At 43.5% G+C, this 21,664-nt stretch overlaps 2 protein-coding genes across 3 annotated transcripts in view; one reads left to right on the top strand and one right to left on the bottom strand.

The window, feature by feature from the left end:
* Nucleotides 1–21,664, top strand: part of SH3BGRL (SH3 domain binding glutamate rich protein like) — a 169,891-nt gene that overhangs the window by 69,000 nt on the left and 79,227 nt on the right. The gene's annotated exons all lie outside the window — the stretch shown is intronic.
* On the bottom strand, nucleotides 256–10,708 carry HMGN5 (high mobility group nucleosome binding domain 5). Its single transcript, XM_074964477.1, has 6 exons — nucleotides 10,455–10,708; nucleotides 8,650–8,679; nucleotides 7,057–7,086; nucleotides 5,963–6,013; nucleotides 2,061–2,204; nucleotides 256–916 (listed from the first exon to the last, which is right to left on the bottom strand). Exons 1-6 carry the CDS (start codon nucleotides 10,467–10,469, stop codon nucleotides 869–871), a joined length of 318 nt encoding a protein of 105 aa, XP_074820578.1. The 5' UTR covers nucleotides 10,470–10,708; the 3' UTR covers nucleotides 256–868.

Below are 21,664 nucleotides of genomic sequence, written 5' to 3'. Positions count from 1 at the left end.
ACCAAAACGCCATAAAAACCAATGTAGCCATGCTAGCTCTACCAACTGTGGATATGGCCCATAAAGTGGTGTTTGTCTACATAGCTGGAGAAAATGGCTTAGAGGCCCAAGCATTGATCATATTGTGAATTCAAGCTCATCACCTACATGTTTTCAAGATAAAACATTGTGCTACTGATCACCTTTAGGAGACTTATTACTTTTCCAGCAATACAAGTTTACAGCACAAGCAACAAACCACAATCAACTTTCGAGGAGTCTTTTTTATTAAGATAAATCCAGCAAAATTCCTAACAGTGGGTACATACAACCAACCTGCCCTTTTAAAAGAAATGTTTGTATTTCATTTAAAAACATGATTACACTTTATTTTTTTCTCCAAAAGTGACAAAATAAAGTTACATTTGGGAAACAGATTTCCAGCTCCTAGGATTTTCATGAAAATATCTCACCTTCTTTATAAAAGCAACCCACAGAACCACTGGAATGTTTAACGCAGTTATTTGTTTTGAGACCTCCCCACTTTAAGAAACCATATAACACATACAAGGGTAAAATTAAAATCTGAAGTCTGTAAGCATGACTTACACAAAAAGGGACACACTGACAGAAGTCGAAAGCTACCACCACTTATTCTTTCCATGTACCATACAAACTATTACAATCACAAAATTTAAAAACAATGATTTTTTGTTTTGTTTTGTTAGGGATTTAATTCCCAAGTAACCGAGATGAAGATGTTCCATAATTAAATTCATGCTAAAAAAACCTGCATTTATAAAATAGTTGATAAAAATATTCCTCTCTGTTAACAATACAGCATGGAGGTATGGATACCAGATGATGGAGATATAGGGCAAGGTTAACATTACTCGGACTTGGCTTCCTTATCATCGGATGCTTCAGCAGCTGGTGCCTAAAAGTGTTTGGGAAGAACAGAAATGTTACATTTTCACTCTAGCAAAGCCCCACTCTAACCCACCTGCTGAACAGGTTAGTTTGCAAAAAACTCACCTAACTAGAAAGGGATACAAAATTACTCAGGGAGATATAAACACACTGGAACCTTGGTTGACAAATGTTACAAATTTTACAACAGGACTGATGCTGCAGCTAACACTGCAATATTAACGTAAATCCAAACAGGTGGAAATTTGGAATATTTTTGAGATTCACATCAACCATATGCTGGTGGCAGGATACAAAACCTCATTTCTATAGATCAGAAAGGAAATCTGAAATGTATATGTAAAACTGCAGTGATCTGCTTCCCTACTGTCCAACTTTTACAAATATAGTTCTTTCTACTGGTTTTTAAAAATGTTCTTACTACAGAACAAACTTAGCTAAAAACAGATTCCACCTGCCCCTTAAAAAAATACTCAGAGCCGTTGAAAGACACTTCTGCACATACTGCTCCAATATTCACTTTTTATCATACAGGCTGTTGAGTCAAGAAGTCATTTTCTTTAAAGGTATTAAACAATACAAGGATGTTCAAGACTTGAAGAGAGACCTTTTCTAACTGAAAGCTTGGATACTAAAAGCAGCATGCTGGGAGAGAGGGGGAAGAGGGAGAGAGAAGAATCACCCACACATGATATCTTTTCCACATCCCTTCTTCTCCTCCACTCCCAGAGTAAATTTCTGTATAAAAACAAACCTGACCCCACCTCTGCACCTGCAATAGGCTCTACAAAGTGGAACCAGCATGACAGGATTCAGAGGCTGCACAGAGTATGCATATACCCTGCACAAAGCCCAGCCCAGGGTGGGTGAGGGAACACATATGGGGAGCTGCAGCTACCTAGGTCTTCTGGTTCTTCCCTGACCCAATGGGAGAAAGGAAAGCATGAGGCCACAGAGCAGATGTGTATTTGAAGGAAAAGTTCTCTCATTGCTTCCAGAAAGAGGCCCCTATTGCTGTTATCCCTGCCAGCCCTTACCCAGTAGATATCAATTAACTGAAAGGTAAGAGGAATCCTTTGTCTCTGCAGCTGCAATAAAAACAAAGCTGTTTGTGACTATGCTTTTTAATATATTCACTGCAGTTAAGGTACCTCATTAGTTTTGGTATCTCCATTTTCAGAGTGGTTTTCTTCTTTAGCATCATCTTGCTTAGTTTCATCTTTGCCTTTGGCTCCCTTCTTCCCCTTTGCTGCTGCTTTTTTGTCCTCCTTTTTATCATTTGCTGCCTTCTCTTTCTGTTAGAAGTAATCACATGAACAAAAATGCATGACAGATGCACACAAAACTGGAGATTGCATTAAAGCATCAATATTTTCAAGTCTAAAGTTTGTATAACTAACTACTACTTACTGGAAATACAATTAACAAAGGTGAGGTGCACCAGATGAAAATTTCTATCAAGAAATCCTTTATTCTCTATCCTGTCCTTGATATACTACTGGGAATGAATAATCTAGAGGAACAAGGTCAAAGGTAGCTATGTCTGGGGTTAAAGAAATTCCCATTTTAAACATACATTTTATTAAGTTAGTTAAAAGTGTTGATGAGCTTGCATTTTGGCAGTTGAGCTACCTGCCAAACGACATTAAAAGAAAGACTAATCTAAGAGCTTGCACAGTCAATGGAAACACTAGAATTCTTCAGAGATGCTCTAAATATAAATTAGAAAAGTGAGAGAGAGGAAAGCTGAAGTCACCAAAGAATATTGCAAAAGTATTCCTTGTTGTTCCAAGCAATATATACCATGTATGAGTTGTGTAAATTCAACTGTATCACTACAGATATAAAGAAAAAAAATTGAAATTAAAGTTTTAATGCATATTGCAATAATTGCAACTTTTTACACAGGAGTCACAATTAAATCAAAAGAAGGAAAAAAGCCCTCTGACACCATAACTCTGAAGTAACAGCCTTCTGTACTTTTGGATCAAACCACCGCTTCACAATAGTAAATACCAAGACTCCCACCTACTTCAATTCCAAGGATTTGCACCTGAGTGCCAAAACTTCTGATTATACCAACCCTAACATCTTCTTCCACTCCAAAAGACAGAGGAACCATGAATACTTGGAAAATTACTGCTCATAAAATATCCTTTAAAAGATGATGTGGTCTCAGGGATTACAATTCATAAAAATGTACCTGTTTCCTACAGAGACTAAATGAGTGAGGTAATATCTTTTATTGGACCAATTACCTCACCCACCTTGTCTCTCTAATATACTGGGACTGACACAGCTACACCTATACCTATTTCTTCAACACTTTTAGCCTAGTAGTGTATGGCAATTATTTTATACTAACGTGACAAAACTCACTAAATGGGACCATTTGTATAAAGCCTCAAGAGACCTTCATAAAGGTTAATGGGCTAGAACATTTGCCCAGAACTAGGGGTGTGGAGGGTCCTCTTCAGGGTCTCTCTCCCTCCCACCACTTCCCAAACAAAGGAACGGTAGTGGTGATCTACCTTCAGAGCACCTTCCTTGTGGAGTCCCTTCCATAGGATTGGGGGTTGATGGTTGAAGAAGGGAATCCACTCCTGCCTCTCTCCCACGGGAAACTAATGGAATCTTATTAACTGTTCCACAGCCCTCTCTTTACGGGGAAAGCACCATCATAAAAGAGGTTCCAGGAGCAGCCAATGACTCGGGATTTCTTGGTAGCACAACTCTTATGGAGCCATGCTGTCAGGGACACAGGATCTCTACACAAAAAGCCATGGCCTGCTATGGATCCCAGACATCAATGTCAATCCCTGGCTTCTGGGGACAAAACTACTGGCCATTCTGCAACATTGGTGTGTGATATATCTGTTCCCAGAACAGAATGATCCTGCACAAGGGAATCCTGATGGAGTTTTTCGTTTCTAGGCCTTCTCCTGCAGCTCTTTCCATGGGAGGAGGGCCAATGTCATTTTACTAATTTTTCCTGAATGAATGGGAAGCCCAAAGATGGCAACATCAGGTGATTAATACATCATGTGATTTTTTTCAACTCTACTTTATTTAATAAGGATATATTTAAGAGGATGAAAGCTATTCTTATAATTATAAACAAAAAGCTGTTAAAAGAATGTTAATGTTAATGATGAAAAGTTAAAATTGGACAGTGCCGGAATTACAGTAGCCTCTGAAACCTACATTTCATCCCCTTGTGTGTACATATTGATAGCCTCGCCCAGCATCTCCTCAGAGTCTCTGAGAGAGCCACGAATAGAACCCAGCTCCTCCGGGTCCAAGTCCAGAGCCTTACACACAAGAGAACATTCTCTTTTTCCTTGCAACCCACTACTTCATTCACTGTGCAATGAATGAGGCACTACTCTGGGAGAACAAATAGTATGTGATCATTTAATTAGACTGCATCATGATGCTATGTACTTGGGGGGCCACACTACCTATGGACAGTCAACTTTAATTGTGATATTTCCTAACTGTTGAAGGATTAAGTTTGCACCTAACATTCTATTAACAGTTTTTTTATGTAGTTTCTTAAGTTTTTTAAAAAGCAAATTGAAAACACAAAGTGCATCACGAGGCACCACAGTGATTTCTGCATGAGTCAGCAGCAGCAGAGTCTGAACTCAGGACCTTTTGACCCACAAAACAGCTAAAAGGGAAACTCATGGTACCAGTAGGTTCTCGTCTTCTGTGTAGATTCGCCACTATATGGAGCCAATACACACTTTGCTAGTGACTTGCGCATGTCTATTTGTGAGACAGGAGAAGAATGCTCAGTCTCAAGCTTCTTAAGTTCTGTTACTGGCTCTGGATTGTGGTCTACTGGCTCAGCTGTAGAACTAAGTATGTAGATTTGTAACCTTTGTTCTGAAAGGCACAGTACCTAAGTGGATGAGACTTGGGTCCGCCATATTCGAGACCTATGTTCTATTCCCAGCTGTCCCTGAAGTGACTTCGTGCAACCTTTCAGTTACTTCAAGTGTAAAATGGGGAGGGAGAATAATAGTTGCCCGTCCCTTAAGGTGTATGAGGCCTTGTTTAATAATAAGGGCTGTTAAGAATACATTATAAACATCAGAAAGTGGAAGCAGAACTCATGATCTCCTGGCTTTTATCCTAGCACTCCTTCGTATAGGTTAAAGGATATTTTGCAGTTGCTGCTTTGCTTGGGTATCCATTCAGAGCCACAAAGAGAGCTGTGAGTCACAGAGCGTGCTCAGACTGTTGGATTTTTCAGATATTTTAAAAGGAAGCCTCTAACTTGCTCTGCTGAGAATGTGCAAAAGGTGATGCTCAAAGGCCTATAATTTGGCCACATCTGGGTGAATTTTCAACAGGTCAACAAAAGACACTTCTTTGATCCCACAACTATCCCCTGCCAAATTTTGAGTTCCTGCTCTAAAGCACCAAGGAGCTTTAAAAAAATGGTTGGAAATTTAATATTAAAAAAAAATATCAGGAAAAAAATAGGTAGTTTTGCTAACTTCATTCTCAGAAAAGGTATTTTTTCTGAACATTAAAAAAATATATATCTAGCCTGAGGAGATAAAGCATAGAAAATTTTAATCCCAGTGGTTAAAGTCTGACAAATTAATACGCAACTGAAAACAGGGCCTTACTATGTACAGTGTAAAACACACTTACTTACAGGCATAGCTACCGGCACTGCCTACAATTATGGCTCTGTGGTCTCTATTCCACACATATTGTTAGGAGATTGATGCTTTGAATAGTCTCCCATGGCAAGCAGTGAAAGAATCATCACAATTTGTTTAAAATTTCTTCAGACAAATCACTCAAGAATTTTCCATAGGGAATGTTCCCGCACTGGCAGTAGTGTGAAAAAGAACGCTCAATAGCTCTTTGCCATCTGTAATTTCTAAGATACTGATGGAGATTCCTCTAACTGGGCAAAATACATAATCTCATTAAAAATATTAAAATACTAATTGACTCGCTATGCGCATCATTCCTATAAACACATTTTGAAAAAGAAAACCGCTGTATTAAAGAGGTCTTAAATATTTACCTTAGGTGCTGCCTTTTTGGGCTTTGGCTCCGGTTTAGGTGGAGCAGGTTTCTGTACAAAAAGCATATTGTAAAATAAGAAATATACCACCTGAAGAGCACTGCAATGGTCTTATTAACAACCTCAACATACTTACTCCGTATGCAAATTTAAAACATATTAAAAGCATAGATGCAGGGCCATATGCTCCCCTGTGTAGTGTAAAGGACCAGAAAAGAATATGAACCATAATCATTTACAAGACTGAGATATATAAATTAGTATGTGTCATTTCACTCAGATACATGAGGAAAATGAAGTATGTGGCAGTGGTTATGACTAAAATATTTAATAAATACATGTACTATGTAGGGAGAGATGAGAGTCCTGCACTACTACACATGTGACAGCATCTTAAGTAAAGATCCACAGGATGTGGAAATGGACACTAAACTTTTCTCAAGTCTCTTGCTGTCTGAGATGATTTTTACCCCTATCCTTTGCAGAGGGTTCCTGGTATGCATAGGTATCTTCTGTTTTACCAAAATGAGGTGCAACTTTTCACCAGTATGGCAGCATTCATTTTCTTTGTTTCCTGTTGTAATTTCCTTGGTAGCATAAATTGATCCCAATCCTTTGAGTGTTCTGCATGTGGAAGAAGACTCCCAGGCATAGAGCACTTACAGGACTGGGCTTATATAGTACTTTGGCTTTGCCCTGAACTTTCCTGTCTTCGAACGTAATGCCCTCTTTAGAATTTGCAGATCTTAGGCCTCCAATCTGCAGTTCTTGTTCCCAAGAGTTGTGCTGCTGAAATCAATGGGACTACACATGTGAGTAAGGATTGCAGGATCCAGCCATTCCTGAATATGATGGTTTTTATGTCAAACTAGCATAGTGGATTTATCTCACATGTAAAATCTGTGAGTAGGTTCTGTAATATGTTGGTACACAAGCCATGGAAGCATGGACTATGAGTTTTATTTTTAAATGTAAGTGTGAACACATATCTACCTATACTCTTCTCATCAGCATGAGATTCTTCCTACTCCAATCTTCCTGAATTGTCATCATCACGTACATCACAAATTCAATTTTAAAAAAAAGATACTCACTGCTGATAATCTAGCTGACCTTCTTTTTGGCTGCATAAAAGAAAGAGGTGTCACTAAAATTTAAAGAAAGAGCCATACATTCTCAGAATTATATCATCATCATCATAAAATAATTTGATCCAACCATTATTTAATGAAGCATTAAAACAAATACCAAGATCATTTACAGAGCTATGGATGTAATGGGTTTGCCTTTTTCTTAAAAAGCAAAATAGAAATGCCTATTTCTTTCACCATTTCCCCCCTTTTCACCAAACCCAGGTAAATAATAAGGACCCAATACTGTAAGCTCCTATGCATAGTTAGATCTCTGTGCCTAAGAGAAGCAAGACTGTGGTCTAAGGACCACATTTAACCTGAAACTGATTATCTTTGGCTGTGGAACTCCAAATTCTCCTGTACCAGGAACAGCTTTCTCTAAATCTGTGCATGTTAGTTCACCGAAGCTCCCAGTTTCAGACAGCTTAACAGCTGGGACAGGCAGTGAATTCTCCAAAATGTCTCTCAAGTTATAGTCCAACGGACTGGACCCAGCGTTCCCTATCACGTGATATTTCATCCCTGACACCCAGAACCTGCATCAAAATCTGCTAGCACAGACCCATGTGACTGCTCACAGACAAGGTTCTGTGCAAACAGATACCTCTATTGGAGTGAGGGGCCTCAGTTAGTAATTTCTTTTAAACCAGTGGTCTCCAATCTTTTTACACACAAGCTCACTTTTTGAATTTAAGTGTAACCCAGGATCTACCCCACCTCTTCCGAGGCCCTGCCCTGCTCACTCCATCCCCCCTCCCTCCGTTGCTCGCTCTCCCCGACCCTCACTCACTTTCTCCGGGCTGAGGCAGGGGGTTGGGGTGAGGGCTCTGGGCTGAGGGGTTCGGGGTGTTGGGGGAAGCTCCAGGCTAAGCCTGGGGGGCAGGGTGTTGGGGTGCAGGGCGGGATGAGGGGTGCAAGCTCCAGGAGGGGGCTCTGGGCTGGGGCAGAGTGTTGGGGTGCAGGAGAGGATACAGGGTGCTGGCTCCAGGAGGGGACTCAGGGCTGGGGTATAGGAGAAGTTCAGGGTGCAGGAGGGGGTACAGGGCGCTGGCTCTGGGAGGGGGCTCAGGGTTGGGCTCCTGCCGGGCGGCTCCTGGTCAGCAGCGCAGCAGGGCTAAGGCGGGCTCCCTGCCTGCCCTGGACCCGCGCCGCTCCCAGAAGTGGCCAGCACGCCCCTGCGGCCTGCTGGTGTGTGTGTCTGAGCGCTGCTCCTGCCTGCAGGCACTGCCTCGCACCTCCCATTGGCCACAGTTCCCTATTCCCAGGCAATGGGAGCTGCAGGGGTGGTGCTTGCAGGCAGGAGCAGCATGCGGAGACACATTTCCCACCCGGGGCCGCAGGAGCGTGCTGGTCACTTCTGGGAGTGGCGCAGAGCGAGGGCAGGCAGGGAGCCGCTGGACCTTTAGTAGCCGGAGATCGCGATCGACTGTCAGAGGCTCCACGATCGACAAGCCAATTGTGATCTACTGGTTGGTGACCAGTGTTTTAAACTGTTTACCACCACACAAGTTCTGAGAGAAATAAGTTAATTTTATTAATATTTTATAAACCTACCTCCTCCTTCACCTCGCCTTCAGCTGCAGCCTGCATAAAAAAATTAAAAGAGCAAAACATAAAAGGTTTGCATTCTTTACAGTCATGAAGGGGAAATTATGCCAAATGCTTGCAAACAGGTATTTGAGAATTATCATAGAGGTGACCAGAATAAGGAAGTCTGTGAAAATGGAATTAATGCTAGACCTATTTTCAGTGCGAGGTTGGAAAATACTACATGCCATTTTCTCTCAATAAGTCTACATGCAGCACGGGGAGACCTACTAAAAAAGTAATTTCAAATATATCACAGTCAATTTTATCTTCATGTCTTAGTTCACCAGTTAAAACAGCTCTCCTTGATTTCATATCCTTGCAGTTTCTCGTATTACCAGCTTTTCTCATTGCCCTTCTACCTTGCGCACTTTTTAGTCATACTATCCCTGGCAGTAAATAAAGTTTGCAAAGTGATCAAGCAAAAAATAATAATTGTGTAACTTCTGTTCCACTCCTCCCCCACTTCCAACAGCTAAAAATGTGCAGCTGTGCTTTCAAGTCAGATCAGTGCAAGAGCCTAAGATCACTTCAAAGTTCCCAGATAAAAGACTACAACTCCCACAATGCCTCGGGCTCCCACTTTTGTTAAACGTCATTGCGTCAAAGCGTCCCCACATTTAAAAAGTTCCCGCCAAATTACCTGCAACAACAAGGTCGTTGTCAGCCCTATGCAAGGACAATGCTCTACTATCTATGCCCAGAGGCATCCCACTTACAAGTAGGGGGAAGAGACAGCAGCAGCTGGATGGATGGGGACCTGCTTTAATGCCCTCAGGATTAGTGGGAGGAAGGGGGGCGTTTCACACATTGCAACACAGGCTACACCCAATTCCAGTACACCCGGAGAAATAAGAGCCCCCAGCAAGTGTATTTCTCAGAGGACAGGAAATGCCCGTGTCATCACTTAATAGCAGAATACCTTCAAAATGCAAACATGCAACACACATAAATGAAGGGGAGATGCTGAGATAACCAAGTGTTTGGCCCTTAAAATACACACACGGTCACAGCTACACTAGCATCTGCTAGGCAGCACTATTTTAACTGTTGGAATTTTAGGGGGCAGGCTGCCCCTTTGCAAACAGCTCTGGGCTTGCTGAAGAGCAAGCTAGGAAAGACCAGCTGCTGAGCAGAGCCAAAGTTACTAATTCTGGTTGTGAATCCTTCCCAGCCCCTCTTCCCTTCAAGGACAGTTTCAAACTCTGCGCCGCCTAATGGCTCCAAATTACCATTGCACAACCATCTGGTATGACAAGAAGTGGGAGAGAAAAAAAAAGGGAGAACAAAGGCAAACGCAGGAGAAAGAGGCACCGTTTAGACTCAAATCCTCCCAGGCAATAGCCCAATCAACACTAAAATGCCCCCGGCGATTAATGGGAAGGTTCTGGCTGTCCAGCCATGCGCTTTTTGGGGCGCTTGGAGAAGCACAGCCTTCCGTGGCTAGCTCTGCCTGCCTGTATTCTCCATAGGGGCAGCAGCAGCACTATGGCTGTTTGTAATCCAGCATGGAGACACTGCTTAGCCTTCTCCTTGCAAACAAAACAGCCCAAAGTGAACTCAGACGCTCCCCTGCTCCCACAGATGAGCCCGACCGCACATTCTAATCATCGCCCTTCAGTTCCAGCTCCACTTTAGGACATGCACAAAAAAATTAATATGCAAAAACTCCACATACACACGCATAAATTATAGATATTTTTGCAAACGCTCCTCTAATCTCTATCCTTCATTCCCCATTTCTCTCCCCCCCCCCTATTTTTTGTACTTACCTTTCTTTTGGGCATAGTTGCACCTTAATAGTTGATTGCAAAATAGATAAGAGATCTATTAAAAAACAAATGCAATCACAAAACAAAAAACTGTTTCAACCGTTCTGCAAAATTGCCAAAAAAAATTTATAAGGGACCAAGAGTTAATTGCAGCAGAAACTGAACAAAAAAAAAATCCCCCCCTCTTTATTGCAAACAGTAAAATACACCAACACGCAACCAAACTGCATGAATGGGGAGCGCGAGATGGGTCCAGCCTGAGAGTGACGCACCAGCTGGCCAATGGGAGACTCAGGCAAGAGCAAGGGAGGCGGGGCCGGAGCCTTAGCCCGAGAGAGACTCGCAGCGCACGCAAGGGGAAGCTGCTGGCTTTACGCTGTCTGCGCAGGGGAGCCGGCCTAAAGCGCTCGCTGAATAAGGCTCCCGTCCCCAGCCCGGTGCGGGAGGTAGCGCAGTGGTGGCCTGCCTGGCTGGGTTGACGGGGGGTGCCTGGTGTCGGCAGACAGGGGCTCGCTGGGCAGCGGGAGGGGGTCTCCAGGCCGTGTGCGCCGCGCTGGGCAGCCGCTGCGGGCTCCTTCCCCCCTCCCCGCAGCCCACATCCCCCCAGAGGCTGTGACAGAAACTTCCCTGAAAGTTACCACGGGCAGCAGGATTGTGTCTGCTCGTCCCTGAGCCCAACAACATGGCTGCCTAGCCAGCTGCACCTTCCCTCCCCCAGCAGGGCCTGGAGCCCAGCAAGGGGGCGGGGAGGCAGCAAGGGAGAAAGCAGCCCCCACTCCCCACTCTGTGCCATGGGTTTGGGGCCCATGGAGGGAGGATAAATAATGGGCTGTCTCATGCCATTGGTTCTGAGGCAGGGCTCTCTCCACACCAGCTCCCATGGGGGCTTCTGCTTCCACCTTCCTGGCACGACATGGCAGGGCTCCACTGCCAATTTGCAATACCCAGCACAGCCCATTTATGACTGTTATGTGTTACTAGGATGGAGGCAGCCTGTGGTTTTGCACACGGTGCTTTATGCTGGTAGAATGAACCCTGGTGACCCTGCCCTGCCAGCCTAATAAGCCCACCTGTTGAAAAGCATTGTCACGCAGTTTCATTGCTGCGTGAATATGTATATAGTGCATGCCATACCCTTCTGCAGGGATGCTGAATCCTTTTCAGGTCCAGGACTGGCACCAGTTACATTAGTAAGGTGTTTGGGGGGGATTAATTATATTTTAAGGTGTGCTTTCTAAATCACAAGAAATTGCATATTAAGTCGATAAGTGCCCATATTTGGGGTGTGCCAAGTCCCCTGCCTCTCTGACTCCTGAAAAAAGCAGTCGCTTTCTTTAAGACATGCAGAATTTTTCTGTATCTTTCTCTCATGTTGGAGTGCATGGTAGAGCAGCCGTCGTCATGAAGGATTCAAAAGCAATTCACAAACTACTGAAATTTGGCACGTTGTTCCAAGCACACATCTGGAGTGGGAGGGCCAGGTATTTAGGGTGGGTCCTGCGGTGAATTCTCAGATACAGGTTGCTGCTGTGGTTAAGTTCCACTGATGATTCCACAATAGCTAACTGACACCATTCACTTCAGGATTTCTGCCCCTCCAACCTGCATCCTTCAGTGATAAAAGCAGACAGGTCCTCAAATGTATTTAGGCTCCTAAGTTCCATTGAAACCAACCTAAGATCCTCCGGGGTAGCTTGTGAACATCCTAATGACTTTAAACTGGGACCCAAAGTCATATGAGGCTTCCTGTGAACATCTTTGTGTGGTTGAGTGTTTTGGAAACTATGGGGTTAGTTCCACAATTAACTTTTACATTATGTTTACTATGCTTTTCTTTTCACCTTATTGTTTTACAAAAATATTTTGATTTTTCTGAAAATGTTCATGGAACAAATTGATTTTAATAATCACTAGGAAATTACTTTTCCCTAGATACTTCTGCAGTGTACTGTTATGCTGGAACGTGTTAATGGCTGTCATGAAATGGGTCTTTGGTCTATAAACAATCACAGATCTCATTAATTCTGACGGGAATGCTAAGCACCCTTCCTTCAAACTAAATAAAAAGAACAATTAAATATCCCTTGAAGATAGGACACCTGCAAACTATCAGAAGCCACCTCCCAAGGCAATGGACAACTTAGCAAAGTAATCAAGCCGTGTGGGCTCAGGGGTTTCCCTGGGACTAGTTGCAAGTGGACAGGTGAGGGGGTTGATTGGTAGTAGCAGTATGCATCTTTGTGTGCTAGAGACAGAAAGTGAGGCTACGCAACTCGAGCTACATGAATAATGTAGCTGGAGTGGACGTACCTTAGGTCGAGTTATCGTGGGGTCTACACCGTGGGGGGTCAATGGGAGAAAATCTCCCATCGACTTACCTTACTCTTCTGGTCGGAGGTAGAGTACTGGGGTTGACTGGAGAGCAATCTGCAGTCGATTTGGCGGGTCTTTACTAGACCCGCTAAATCGACCACCAGTGGCTCCATCCATCCCTGCTGTAGTGTAGACCTGCCCTGAGAGAAGCAATTGTGGGTTTTGTGACAGACACTGCAACCACAGGCAATATCTTTGTGGATTGTATTGTATTAAGTGCATGAGTGTTTTTATGTATCACTGTGGGCCAGGGATTGTATACAACTCCGGAGGGATGGGGTGGGGGGGCGGATTGTCACAGCTTTGCTAAGAGTCAAGAAAAATGGGGGGTGATTATGGTGAATCACTTAGATTATAAACACCTCCAGAGAAGTATCACCTCTGGAGAAGGCTTGCAGAAACTGGTTTCTCCAGAAACCAACAGACAAAGAAAGGGCTTTTGATATAAAAACACTGTGTTTAAGCTGACTTCAGTCTTCTCTCTGATCCAGCAAACAAATGGGACTTCCTGGCCAAGGGCCCCAAGCCTTGCTGTAGGGTTGGAAAGACTTAGGCTTACCAAGGTCCCATAAGACTGATAGGTGACCTTTGGTAAGCTTTTAGCATGTGTATTGTTTTTTATTTATTTTTGTGTTTTGTCTGTAATGCTTTTACCTTAAGAATAAATAGGCTTGCTTAGAAAGAGCTGTGTGGTAATTTGTAACTGCTGGCAATACACTGTTCATAGCCTTTGGAGAGAAAGTGCTGGCCTTTAGGCAGACTGGCTTGCTGGAGATATTGCAGTATAAGATAGGGAGCAGTGCAGGTTTAAAACCTACCAGTCAGAAGGGAGTGGGACAGGGGTTCCTGCCCAGAGACAGGTGACAGCTGGAGACCTGAGACCAAACTAGAAACTCCTGGAGTGGACCATGGAGGAAAGGGATACAGGTGCAATTACCCTGAAATTGTGACAAAGCATGTCCTTGGGAGGAAGATGAGACAGAGCTTCTTTTGGAGACACTACTTGTGGGAAAAGCAGACTTGGGCTGCCTGCTGTTATTTATTTTTACTATGATCATGGAAACAGGACTTTGTGTACATTCTTTGTAAATAAACACATTTGCACCAAAGAGGTACCTGAGTTGTATTGTCAATTTCTCCTTCCAGTGGAAGCAGCCTGGCAAGTCCCCAAATATTGCCTGACCACTTGGGCCAAAAGGGGCAACAATATGATTGTGCCATACGCAATGCATTTTGAGTCAGCCATTGGCCAAAGATGATTTCAGATTAAAGAGCGCCAGGTGTAAGAATAAGTGTCCCCACGCACTCAGGCCCTGATTCACAAAGGGACTTTGGTGTTGTGACTCTCAGCATTGCAACGCCTAATTTTTAGGCATCCAGAAAATAACAGGAACAATTCTGTGAGCTACAAAGGCCTCCTATACAACGTATGGGAAGAGAGAGGTGTCTTACAATGTGATTCACAAAGCCAGCATACTAGGTGGGGAGCCAGCTAAGCTAGCTAATGGGAGATGCCAATGACAGGAGTGTGTGCTAAACCCTGCCCTTCTCTGATAGGTGCTTCCCTGCAGCCCAAACTTAGGTGCCTATCTCTGCTAATGATTCATGAACTGGGGAAAGATAGGTGCTACTCCATCTAACTCGTGTGTGGGGCCCAATCTGGTAGGCATGCTCTCAGACCACCTAACTCCACATGCAACAGCTGGGGAATTGGTAGATCTCCGTTATCAACTTTAGTCAACCAGAATGCAGGAAACCACTGGTTTGAGTTCCCCGCTCTGATGTTGAGGATAAAGCATTTGAACAAGGATCTGCCTCCACTCAGGAGAGTGCCTTAACCCCTGAGCTAAAGGATGGACTGATGTGGGGTTCCCTCGGTCTTGCCTGTTGAAGATGTTTCACTTTAATTAAATGTTAATTGGGCCATAGAGAGTGAGATTGACTCTAATCAAGTGACAGGTTTCAGAGTAGCAGTTGTGTTAGTCTGTATCCGCAAAAAGAAAAGGAGTACTTGTGGCACCTTAGAGACTAACAAATTTAAGGTGCCACAAGTACTCCTTTTCTAATCAGGTGGTTAGAGCACTCTTCCATGAGGTGGTAGATCCCTGTTCAAATCCCTTCTTCTCATGGGGCGGAGGAGGACTTGAAGCAGTGGTCTCCCACAGACTGGCTGAGTGCACAAACCCCAGGATTAAAGGAATGACTTGTTGTGGTGAGGAGTTAGACAGCCTCTAAGCAAGCCTACCATATCAGGCCCCATGTGTGAGTTAGATGGGCGAGTGCCTATCTTCACCTGGTTTGTGAATCACTCTGGAGCATAGGCAGGAGTGAGGTGTTTGGGCACCTACAGTGAGGGAGCAGTGTGTATGCCCAGAGGCAGAAACATGGGTGCCTAGCATAGGTGCCAACTCATGGGTGCTCTGGGGCTGTAGCACCCTTGGGGAAAAATTAGTGGGTGCTCTGCACCCACCAGCAGCCAAGCTCCTCTCCCGCCCCGCCCCACCTACTCCTCCTGCCGAGCGTGTCGCATCCCCGCTCCTCCGCCTACCTCCCAGCGCTTCCTGCCGCCAAACTCAGGACTTTCCAGGAGGGAGGAGCGGGGATGCAGTGCACTCAGGGGAGGCAGAGAAGAGGCGGGGCAGGGGCGGGGACTTGGGGGTAGGGGGTGGAATGGGGGAAGGAAAGGAGCGGGGACTTTGGGGAAGGGGTGGAATGGAGGTGGGGTCAGGGGTGGGGGTGCGGTCAAGCACCTACCGGGAACAGTGGAAGTCGGCGCTTATGCCTAGGAAAACTTTGCTGAAAAAATGTAGGCTCTGACCAAGTTTAGGTGTCTGCAGAGTTAGGCAGCAACTGAACAGGAGTTTTATGAATCACAGTGGTGCCCTAAGAATGAGATTTAGACACCTAATTGTAGAGATTAGTCATCTAAGTACTGCTGTGAATCTGGCCCTCAGAGATTGTTCATAGACTGTAGAGCCGGAAGGGACCATTGTGATCATAAAAGCTAATCTGACCTCCTGTATTTTAGAAATGTTGTGCAGCCCACATCTTCTTTCTGGCAAAGGTCCCTACTAAGTCTCGTATCAGGGGGTAGCCGTGTTAGTCTGTATCCACAAAAACAACAAGGAGTCTGGTGGCACCTTAAAGACTAACAGATTTATTTGGGCATAAGCTTTCGTGGGTAAAACACCACTTCTTCAGATGCTATGTCTAGTCATTCCCATAGACTGAGGACACACAGAGTTACATTCTGGCCCTCGATACTTTGGTCATGCCAGAATGTTTACAAGAGATCTAAAATACTCCTGGCCCTGGGCTGTCTGCCATATAGTAACTTGAATGGGGAGAACCCCATAGACTTCTGTGGGACTTCTTGGCCTGCAAACAATAGGTACAATAGCATCTTATCCCAATTTCAGGATTCAGTAGTCACAAATGTTCATAGCATTCCTTTAAGTTCCCTGTTAAAGCGTTCTACTAGCCTGTCTGTCTGTGGGTGGTAAACAGAGGTCCTTACTAATCATAAGGGGGGAACATAACTCCTGGATTAGCTGGGACATGAATGCACTCCCCATATCAATTAATATCATATATAGGATCCCTGTTCAGGAAAATACTTTAAATAGCTCATTAGCTATGGCCTGTGACGTTGCCAAGGGCACATCTTCCAGGTATCAAGTGGCATAGTCCACAATTACTATGATAAACCCACAGGTACTAGAATTTGGATCTCTGTATCACAACCACCCCTACCCCAATCCATTCAAATAGAGCATCCAATAGCAGAAGAGGGACTAATGGAGACTTGTGACAGGCCTATAATTACCCAGATTGTCCCATTTACCCTTTTTAAATATTGGCACAACATTAGCTTTCTTTCAGTACTCTGGAACTTCCCCAGTGTTCCAAGACTCAAGGAAATCAACATTAACAGTCCAGAAAGCTCATCAGCCAGCTCTTTGAAAACTCTTGTATGTAAGTTATCTGGACCTGCTGATTTTAAAAATTCTTTTTAGTCACTGCTGTTTAACATCCTTAGGTATTGTTGGAATGGAAAGTATTTCATCATAACATAATCAACATGATATGGCTGCATCACCTGGGTTTATCCCAAATACAGAACAGAAATATTTTTGAATACTTCTGTCTTTTGTGCATTTTTATTGAGAATTCTATCATTTCCATCTATTAATGGACCAATACCATTGTTAGAATTCCTAATCTATTTAAACTCATTATTATCCTTAACTTTACTGACCACAGATTTCCCCTTGTGTCCTTTTCCTTCCCTTATCAATTTTCTACAATCCCTAGCTTTTGATTTTATATTTATTACTATCAGATTTCCCTTTCTTACATTTGTTATATATATTTATAGCTGTTTTCACTTCCCATCTAAGCCAGGTTGTTTTTTTTTTAAATCAGTGTGATCTTCTTTCTAGATTGTGGGATTTTGGCTTTTGGGCATCTACTAAAATGTTCCTAAACAGTTACTATTTAGGATAAGTTTTAGGATAACTTTTAACAACAAACAAATCCCCATTAATTTAGAGAGTTTGGGGCTTAGGAATTCTCCTGCAGTGCTGGAAGCCTAAATAAAAAAACATGCGGCCAATGAACCAGAAATTAAAATTATCTGTCAGCAACAAGATAATCTGATCTGTTTTTAATTTTGTTGTCTGAGATGAAATAAATAAGCCACATAAAAGGTGAAAAATTTAAATTGAACTCTTAAAATGCTTTCAACTAATTCTAAACTGGTATTATAAAATCATGACTGGTGTGGACAAAGTAAATAAGGAAGTGTTATTTACTCCTTCTCGTAATACAAGAACTAGGAGCCACCAAATGAAATTAATAGGCAGCAGGGTTAAAACAAACAAAAGGAAGTATTTTTTCACACAATGCAGAGTCAACCTGTGGAACTCTTTGCCAGAGGATGTTGTGAAGACCAAGACTGTAACAGGGTTCAAAAAAGAACTAGATAAATTCATGGAGGATAGGTCTATCAATAACTATTAGCCAGGATGAACAGGAATGGTGTCCCTAGCCTCTGTTTGCCAGAAGCTGGGAATGGGCGACGGGATGGATCACTTGATGATTACCTGTTCTGTTCATTCCCTCTGGGGCATCTGGCATTGGCCACTGTTGGAAGACAGGATACTGGGCTAGATGGACCTTTGGTCTGACCCAGTATGGCCGTTCTTATGTTCTATTATCATTCACATTCTTATGTTTAAAATTCTTTCTCCCAGCTCATTTGGCTCATAATTCTTTTCACCTTTGAGAAACTGGCTGTTTCAAAGCACCAAGTATATATATTACTATTTTGCACTTTATTCTGTTTGCACTCAACAAATGTAATCACATCATGATTATTGTATCTCATGTGAACTAGGAACATTAACTAAATTTTCTGTTGACTAATACATGCTGGTTAGCATAATATCATATTAATAATATGTATTATACACACACTAATATGCATGTTAGTATGCATTAAGGACCAGTAACATTAAGCACAAATATTGTAACAGTAATATAGCCTAAACTGGCCTATGCCGTTACATAAATCATGTTCACTTATGCTATGTATCCCATAACACCTTGCATTTTTTGAAGAAAACATTTGGCATAAACAGGTAGGAAACTTGTCAAAATCAAGATACATTCATTCTATGACTTAACACAAGTGAGGGAAGTATCTTCATGGACCAGTACCTGTAATGCTAGTATCCCAAACAAAGATAAGGGAGATTAGGGAACTGGGACAAACTGATGGGCTGGATTTTAATGATGTGTAAAGAGATGTGTAATTTGTTAAATCATCATATAAATGATACCAGCTGAAGTGTGTAACTTTGGGAGCCCACCTTCTGCATAAGGTGCATGTAACATCACTGCGTGAGATGGCTTCCCAGAGACGGGTATCACATTGAACCTTTTCCCTGCACTATATTATTAAACCTGACTGACAATGATTATTTGGCCTCTTGAATATATTTCATAACGAACCAAAGTGTGGTCAAATAGTGGATACAATTTATCAACAAACCATTGTTTGATTAAACAATGGACAGGTCACGGATTATGTCCTTTTGTGCCACATTTCAATGCATTTTCTCCTGAGCTGCTTGCTCTTTATCCAGCTCTACTCGACATCCTGGTGGTGACCCCTCGTGGACATCTACTTTGCAATGTCCACAAAAAGACCTTGATTCTGGTGGCTGGCCACAAGAGTTTCATGACCCGATGCTTTTCCCCAGATGGTGATGAGATCCAGGGTCTCATCACTGCTCCAAGCGGCTGCACAAGGCATGTTGTGGAGCTTCTGGGATGCGGTTGTAGTTGTATTGCAAGAATGATGCATTGGGATCCAGAAGCAAATGGGAAAATCTGGCTCTGTGTCAGCTTTTAAAGGGGCGAGGGTGTCATACCGGGGCACACAGGCAAACGGACAGGTCAGTAATAGTCTAATTGCAAAACACCATGGGATAGCCGGCAGGAGTCCTGGGGTAGCTGTTGCCTGGTGGCCCCCGGGAGCAGTCCTGGGGCAGCCCCTGGCAGCTGCTGCCTGGCGGCCCCTAGCAACTGGTGCCACTGGCCCCAGTCTCCTACCCCCAGCACTGCCCCCCCCGCCAGCACTGCCCCCCTCCCAAAAATACATTTTGTCAGGCATATTTATACTATAAGTTCTGGACAGATCACAGCCCGTGAATTTTTTGTTTATTACTCGAGACCTGCCCATGACTTTTACTAAAAATATCCATGACTAAATCGTAGCCTTAGTCATTGCGCAGTGATGGGATGCATCGTGTGTATGCAAGTGTTTTCAAACTGGATTAACTTGATTTGATATGGTTTAAAATCCCAGTTTAGTCAAGCCCTAACTACCACCAGCTTTTAGTCCTGTGATCTGTTCCTCCTTAGCTGTCTAGATGAGATCTAATACAGAATTCCCATGTGTTAGATCCAGTACTTTTTGAATTAGGAACTTGTCATATAAAATTTTCAGAAATTAGAGTGGGCCATTCCTTCCTTGTATCATTCTCATTGATAAAATTAAAACAAATTATAGATATCTTATCATCTTTGCTAAATAAAAAAGGACATTTAAAGGTGAATTGCAAAGAGTGTGAGAAACATACATTCCTACATTGTGGTAGCTATATATTTTATTTTAAAATGCAACCATCATGATATTGTAACTAAATGTGGGGTAAATACTAACATGGATAAACATTTTTGGCAATTTGAAAGATGGAGAATTTTTTTAAAAGTAGTGAATTAAGTTTTAAATGTTTCATTGAAACCTATGCAACAAAATCATCAAGAAAAGGGATAGCCTGGGATGGTGCTGAGGCATATAGGAACAGGACAAGGAGTTCACAGGATTCAGGGCAAAGGAAGCACAGATGATCTGTATGTAACCCCTTTGGGGTTTAGAGAGCATGGCCCCTTTAAATCTTTTTCCTAATGGGGGAGGGGGAGCAGTGAGAGAAAGGAGGGAAACTCCAGGGTGTGGGTGTGGAGCTCCAGAGAGAAGGGCTCAGGACGCAGGCCCTCACAGAGTGAAGCAGCAAAGAACCTGCCTGAAGCCTGGGAAGAGCAGGGCGGTGGATCGGGGACAGCCAAGGACAGGAGCCAGGAGGAGCACTGTGCCAGGGAGGAATCACCCGAGAAGGACAGGCTGGAGCTGGACCCAGTATCACTGCTGCCCAGAGCTGCATGGGGCTGTGAGTACTGGGGCTTGTGACTCTGCACTGGGAATAAGGAGGGAGGCTGCTAGCTAGTTAAGTGGGGAGGCTGTCGCTCTGTGTGGCTTTGCAGAGAGCGGCAGAAGAGGGCACTGGAGGGATTTGTTGGGGAAAGTTTACTGGTGCTGAAGATGACCAGGAGCACCCAAGACTCACCACTGGACTGGAACTTTGTTCAGGACTCCTGAACTCTTTGTGCAGACCCATTGCTCAATGTCTGCCCTTTCACACTGTGCTACCACTGATCGTCCGATATTTCCCCTTGTTATTTTTCTCCTCTCATCCCTCTGGTAATAAATATTTCCCTTTCTTGTATCCACTGTACTTTTCCTGTGGGCGTGTGTGTTCACTCTGCGGGGTTTGGAACAGATGCCCCTGGAGTGGAAGGGATTTTTCCTGCTGCATTTCTGCGCGCACCTTCTCTTGGCCAGAGCTGCCTGTAAAGCAGACTCCATCTTGGCCATGAGGGCGCTCAAGTTACATATATTCTGCAAAGCAAACAAATATAGCCAATTCTAAACAAACCAACCTTTTCCAGTTCAGTACATATTGAAATTTACCTAAAAATGGTATGGAAACTTTTCATACTTTTCTCTTTGATGTCACTGCAGAATTAGTTTCTCCTGGTCTGAGTTGCTGTCACTTCTTTCCTATTAGCAGGGAAATGGCAGCCTCTGTGGAGTCAGAGCAAAGCCATTGAAATATCGAAACTTCCAAGGCAGCTTGTATTTCTTCGGCAGTATTATTTTCAAATTGTACTGACATGTCTAACAAAAATAATACCTGTGCCTAGTGATGTTACATAGTTCTGGTGGGATTTTCAGAAGTGCTGAGAGTTGGCCTGACTCTGCTACCATTGAAGTCAATGGTAAAACTCCCTCTGACGCCAGTGAGAGCAATGGAAAATCCCGCCCTATATATTTATTAGTTGACAGCAGTCTAGCTATCAGGTGGGCCTGGCTCTCAGTACTGGCACGGATGATACTCACTAGCCTTTGATCATTTTCTTGGGTAAAATCTATGAAACAGAGCTGGTGACCTCCTGGACGTTTGTACACAGGGTTCTCCCTCAACTGCCCT

This window comes from Natator depressus, chromosome 9, assembly GCF_965152275.1.
Source record: "Natator depressus isolate rNatDep1 chromosome 9, rNatDep2.hap1, whole genome shotgun sequence".
Lineage (NCBI taxonomy): Eukaryota > Metazoa > Chordata > Testudines > Cheloniidae > Natator > Natator depressus.
The sequence above is the reverse complement of the archived record's forward strand: the minus strand, read 5'-3'. Positions and strand labels throughout refer to the sequence as shown.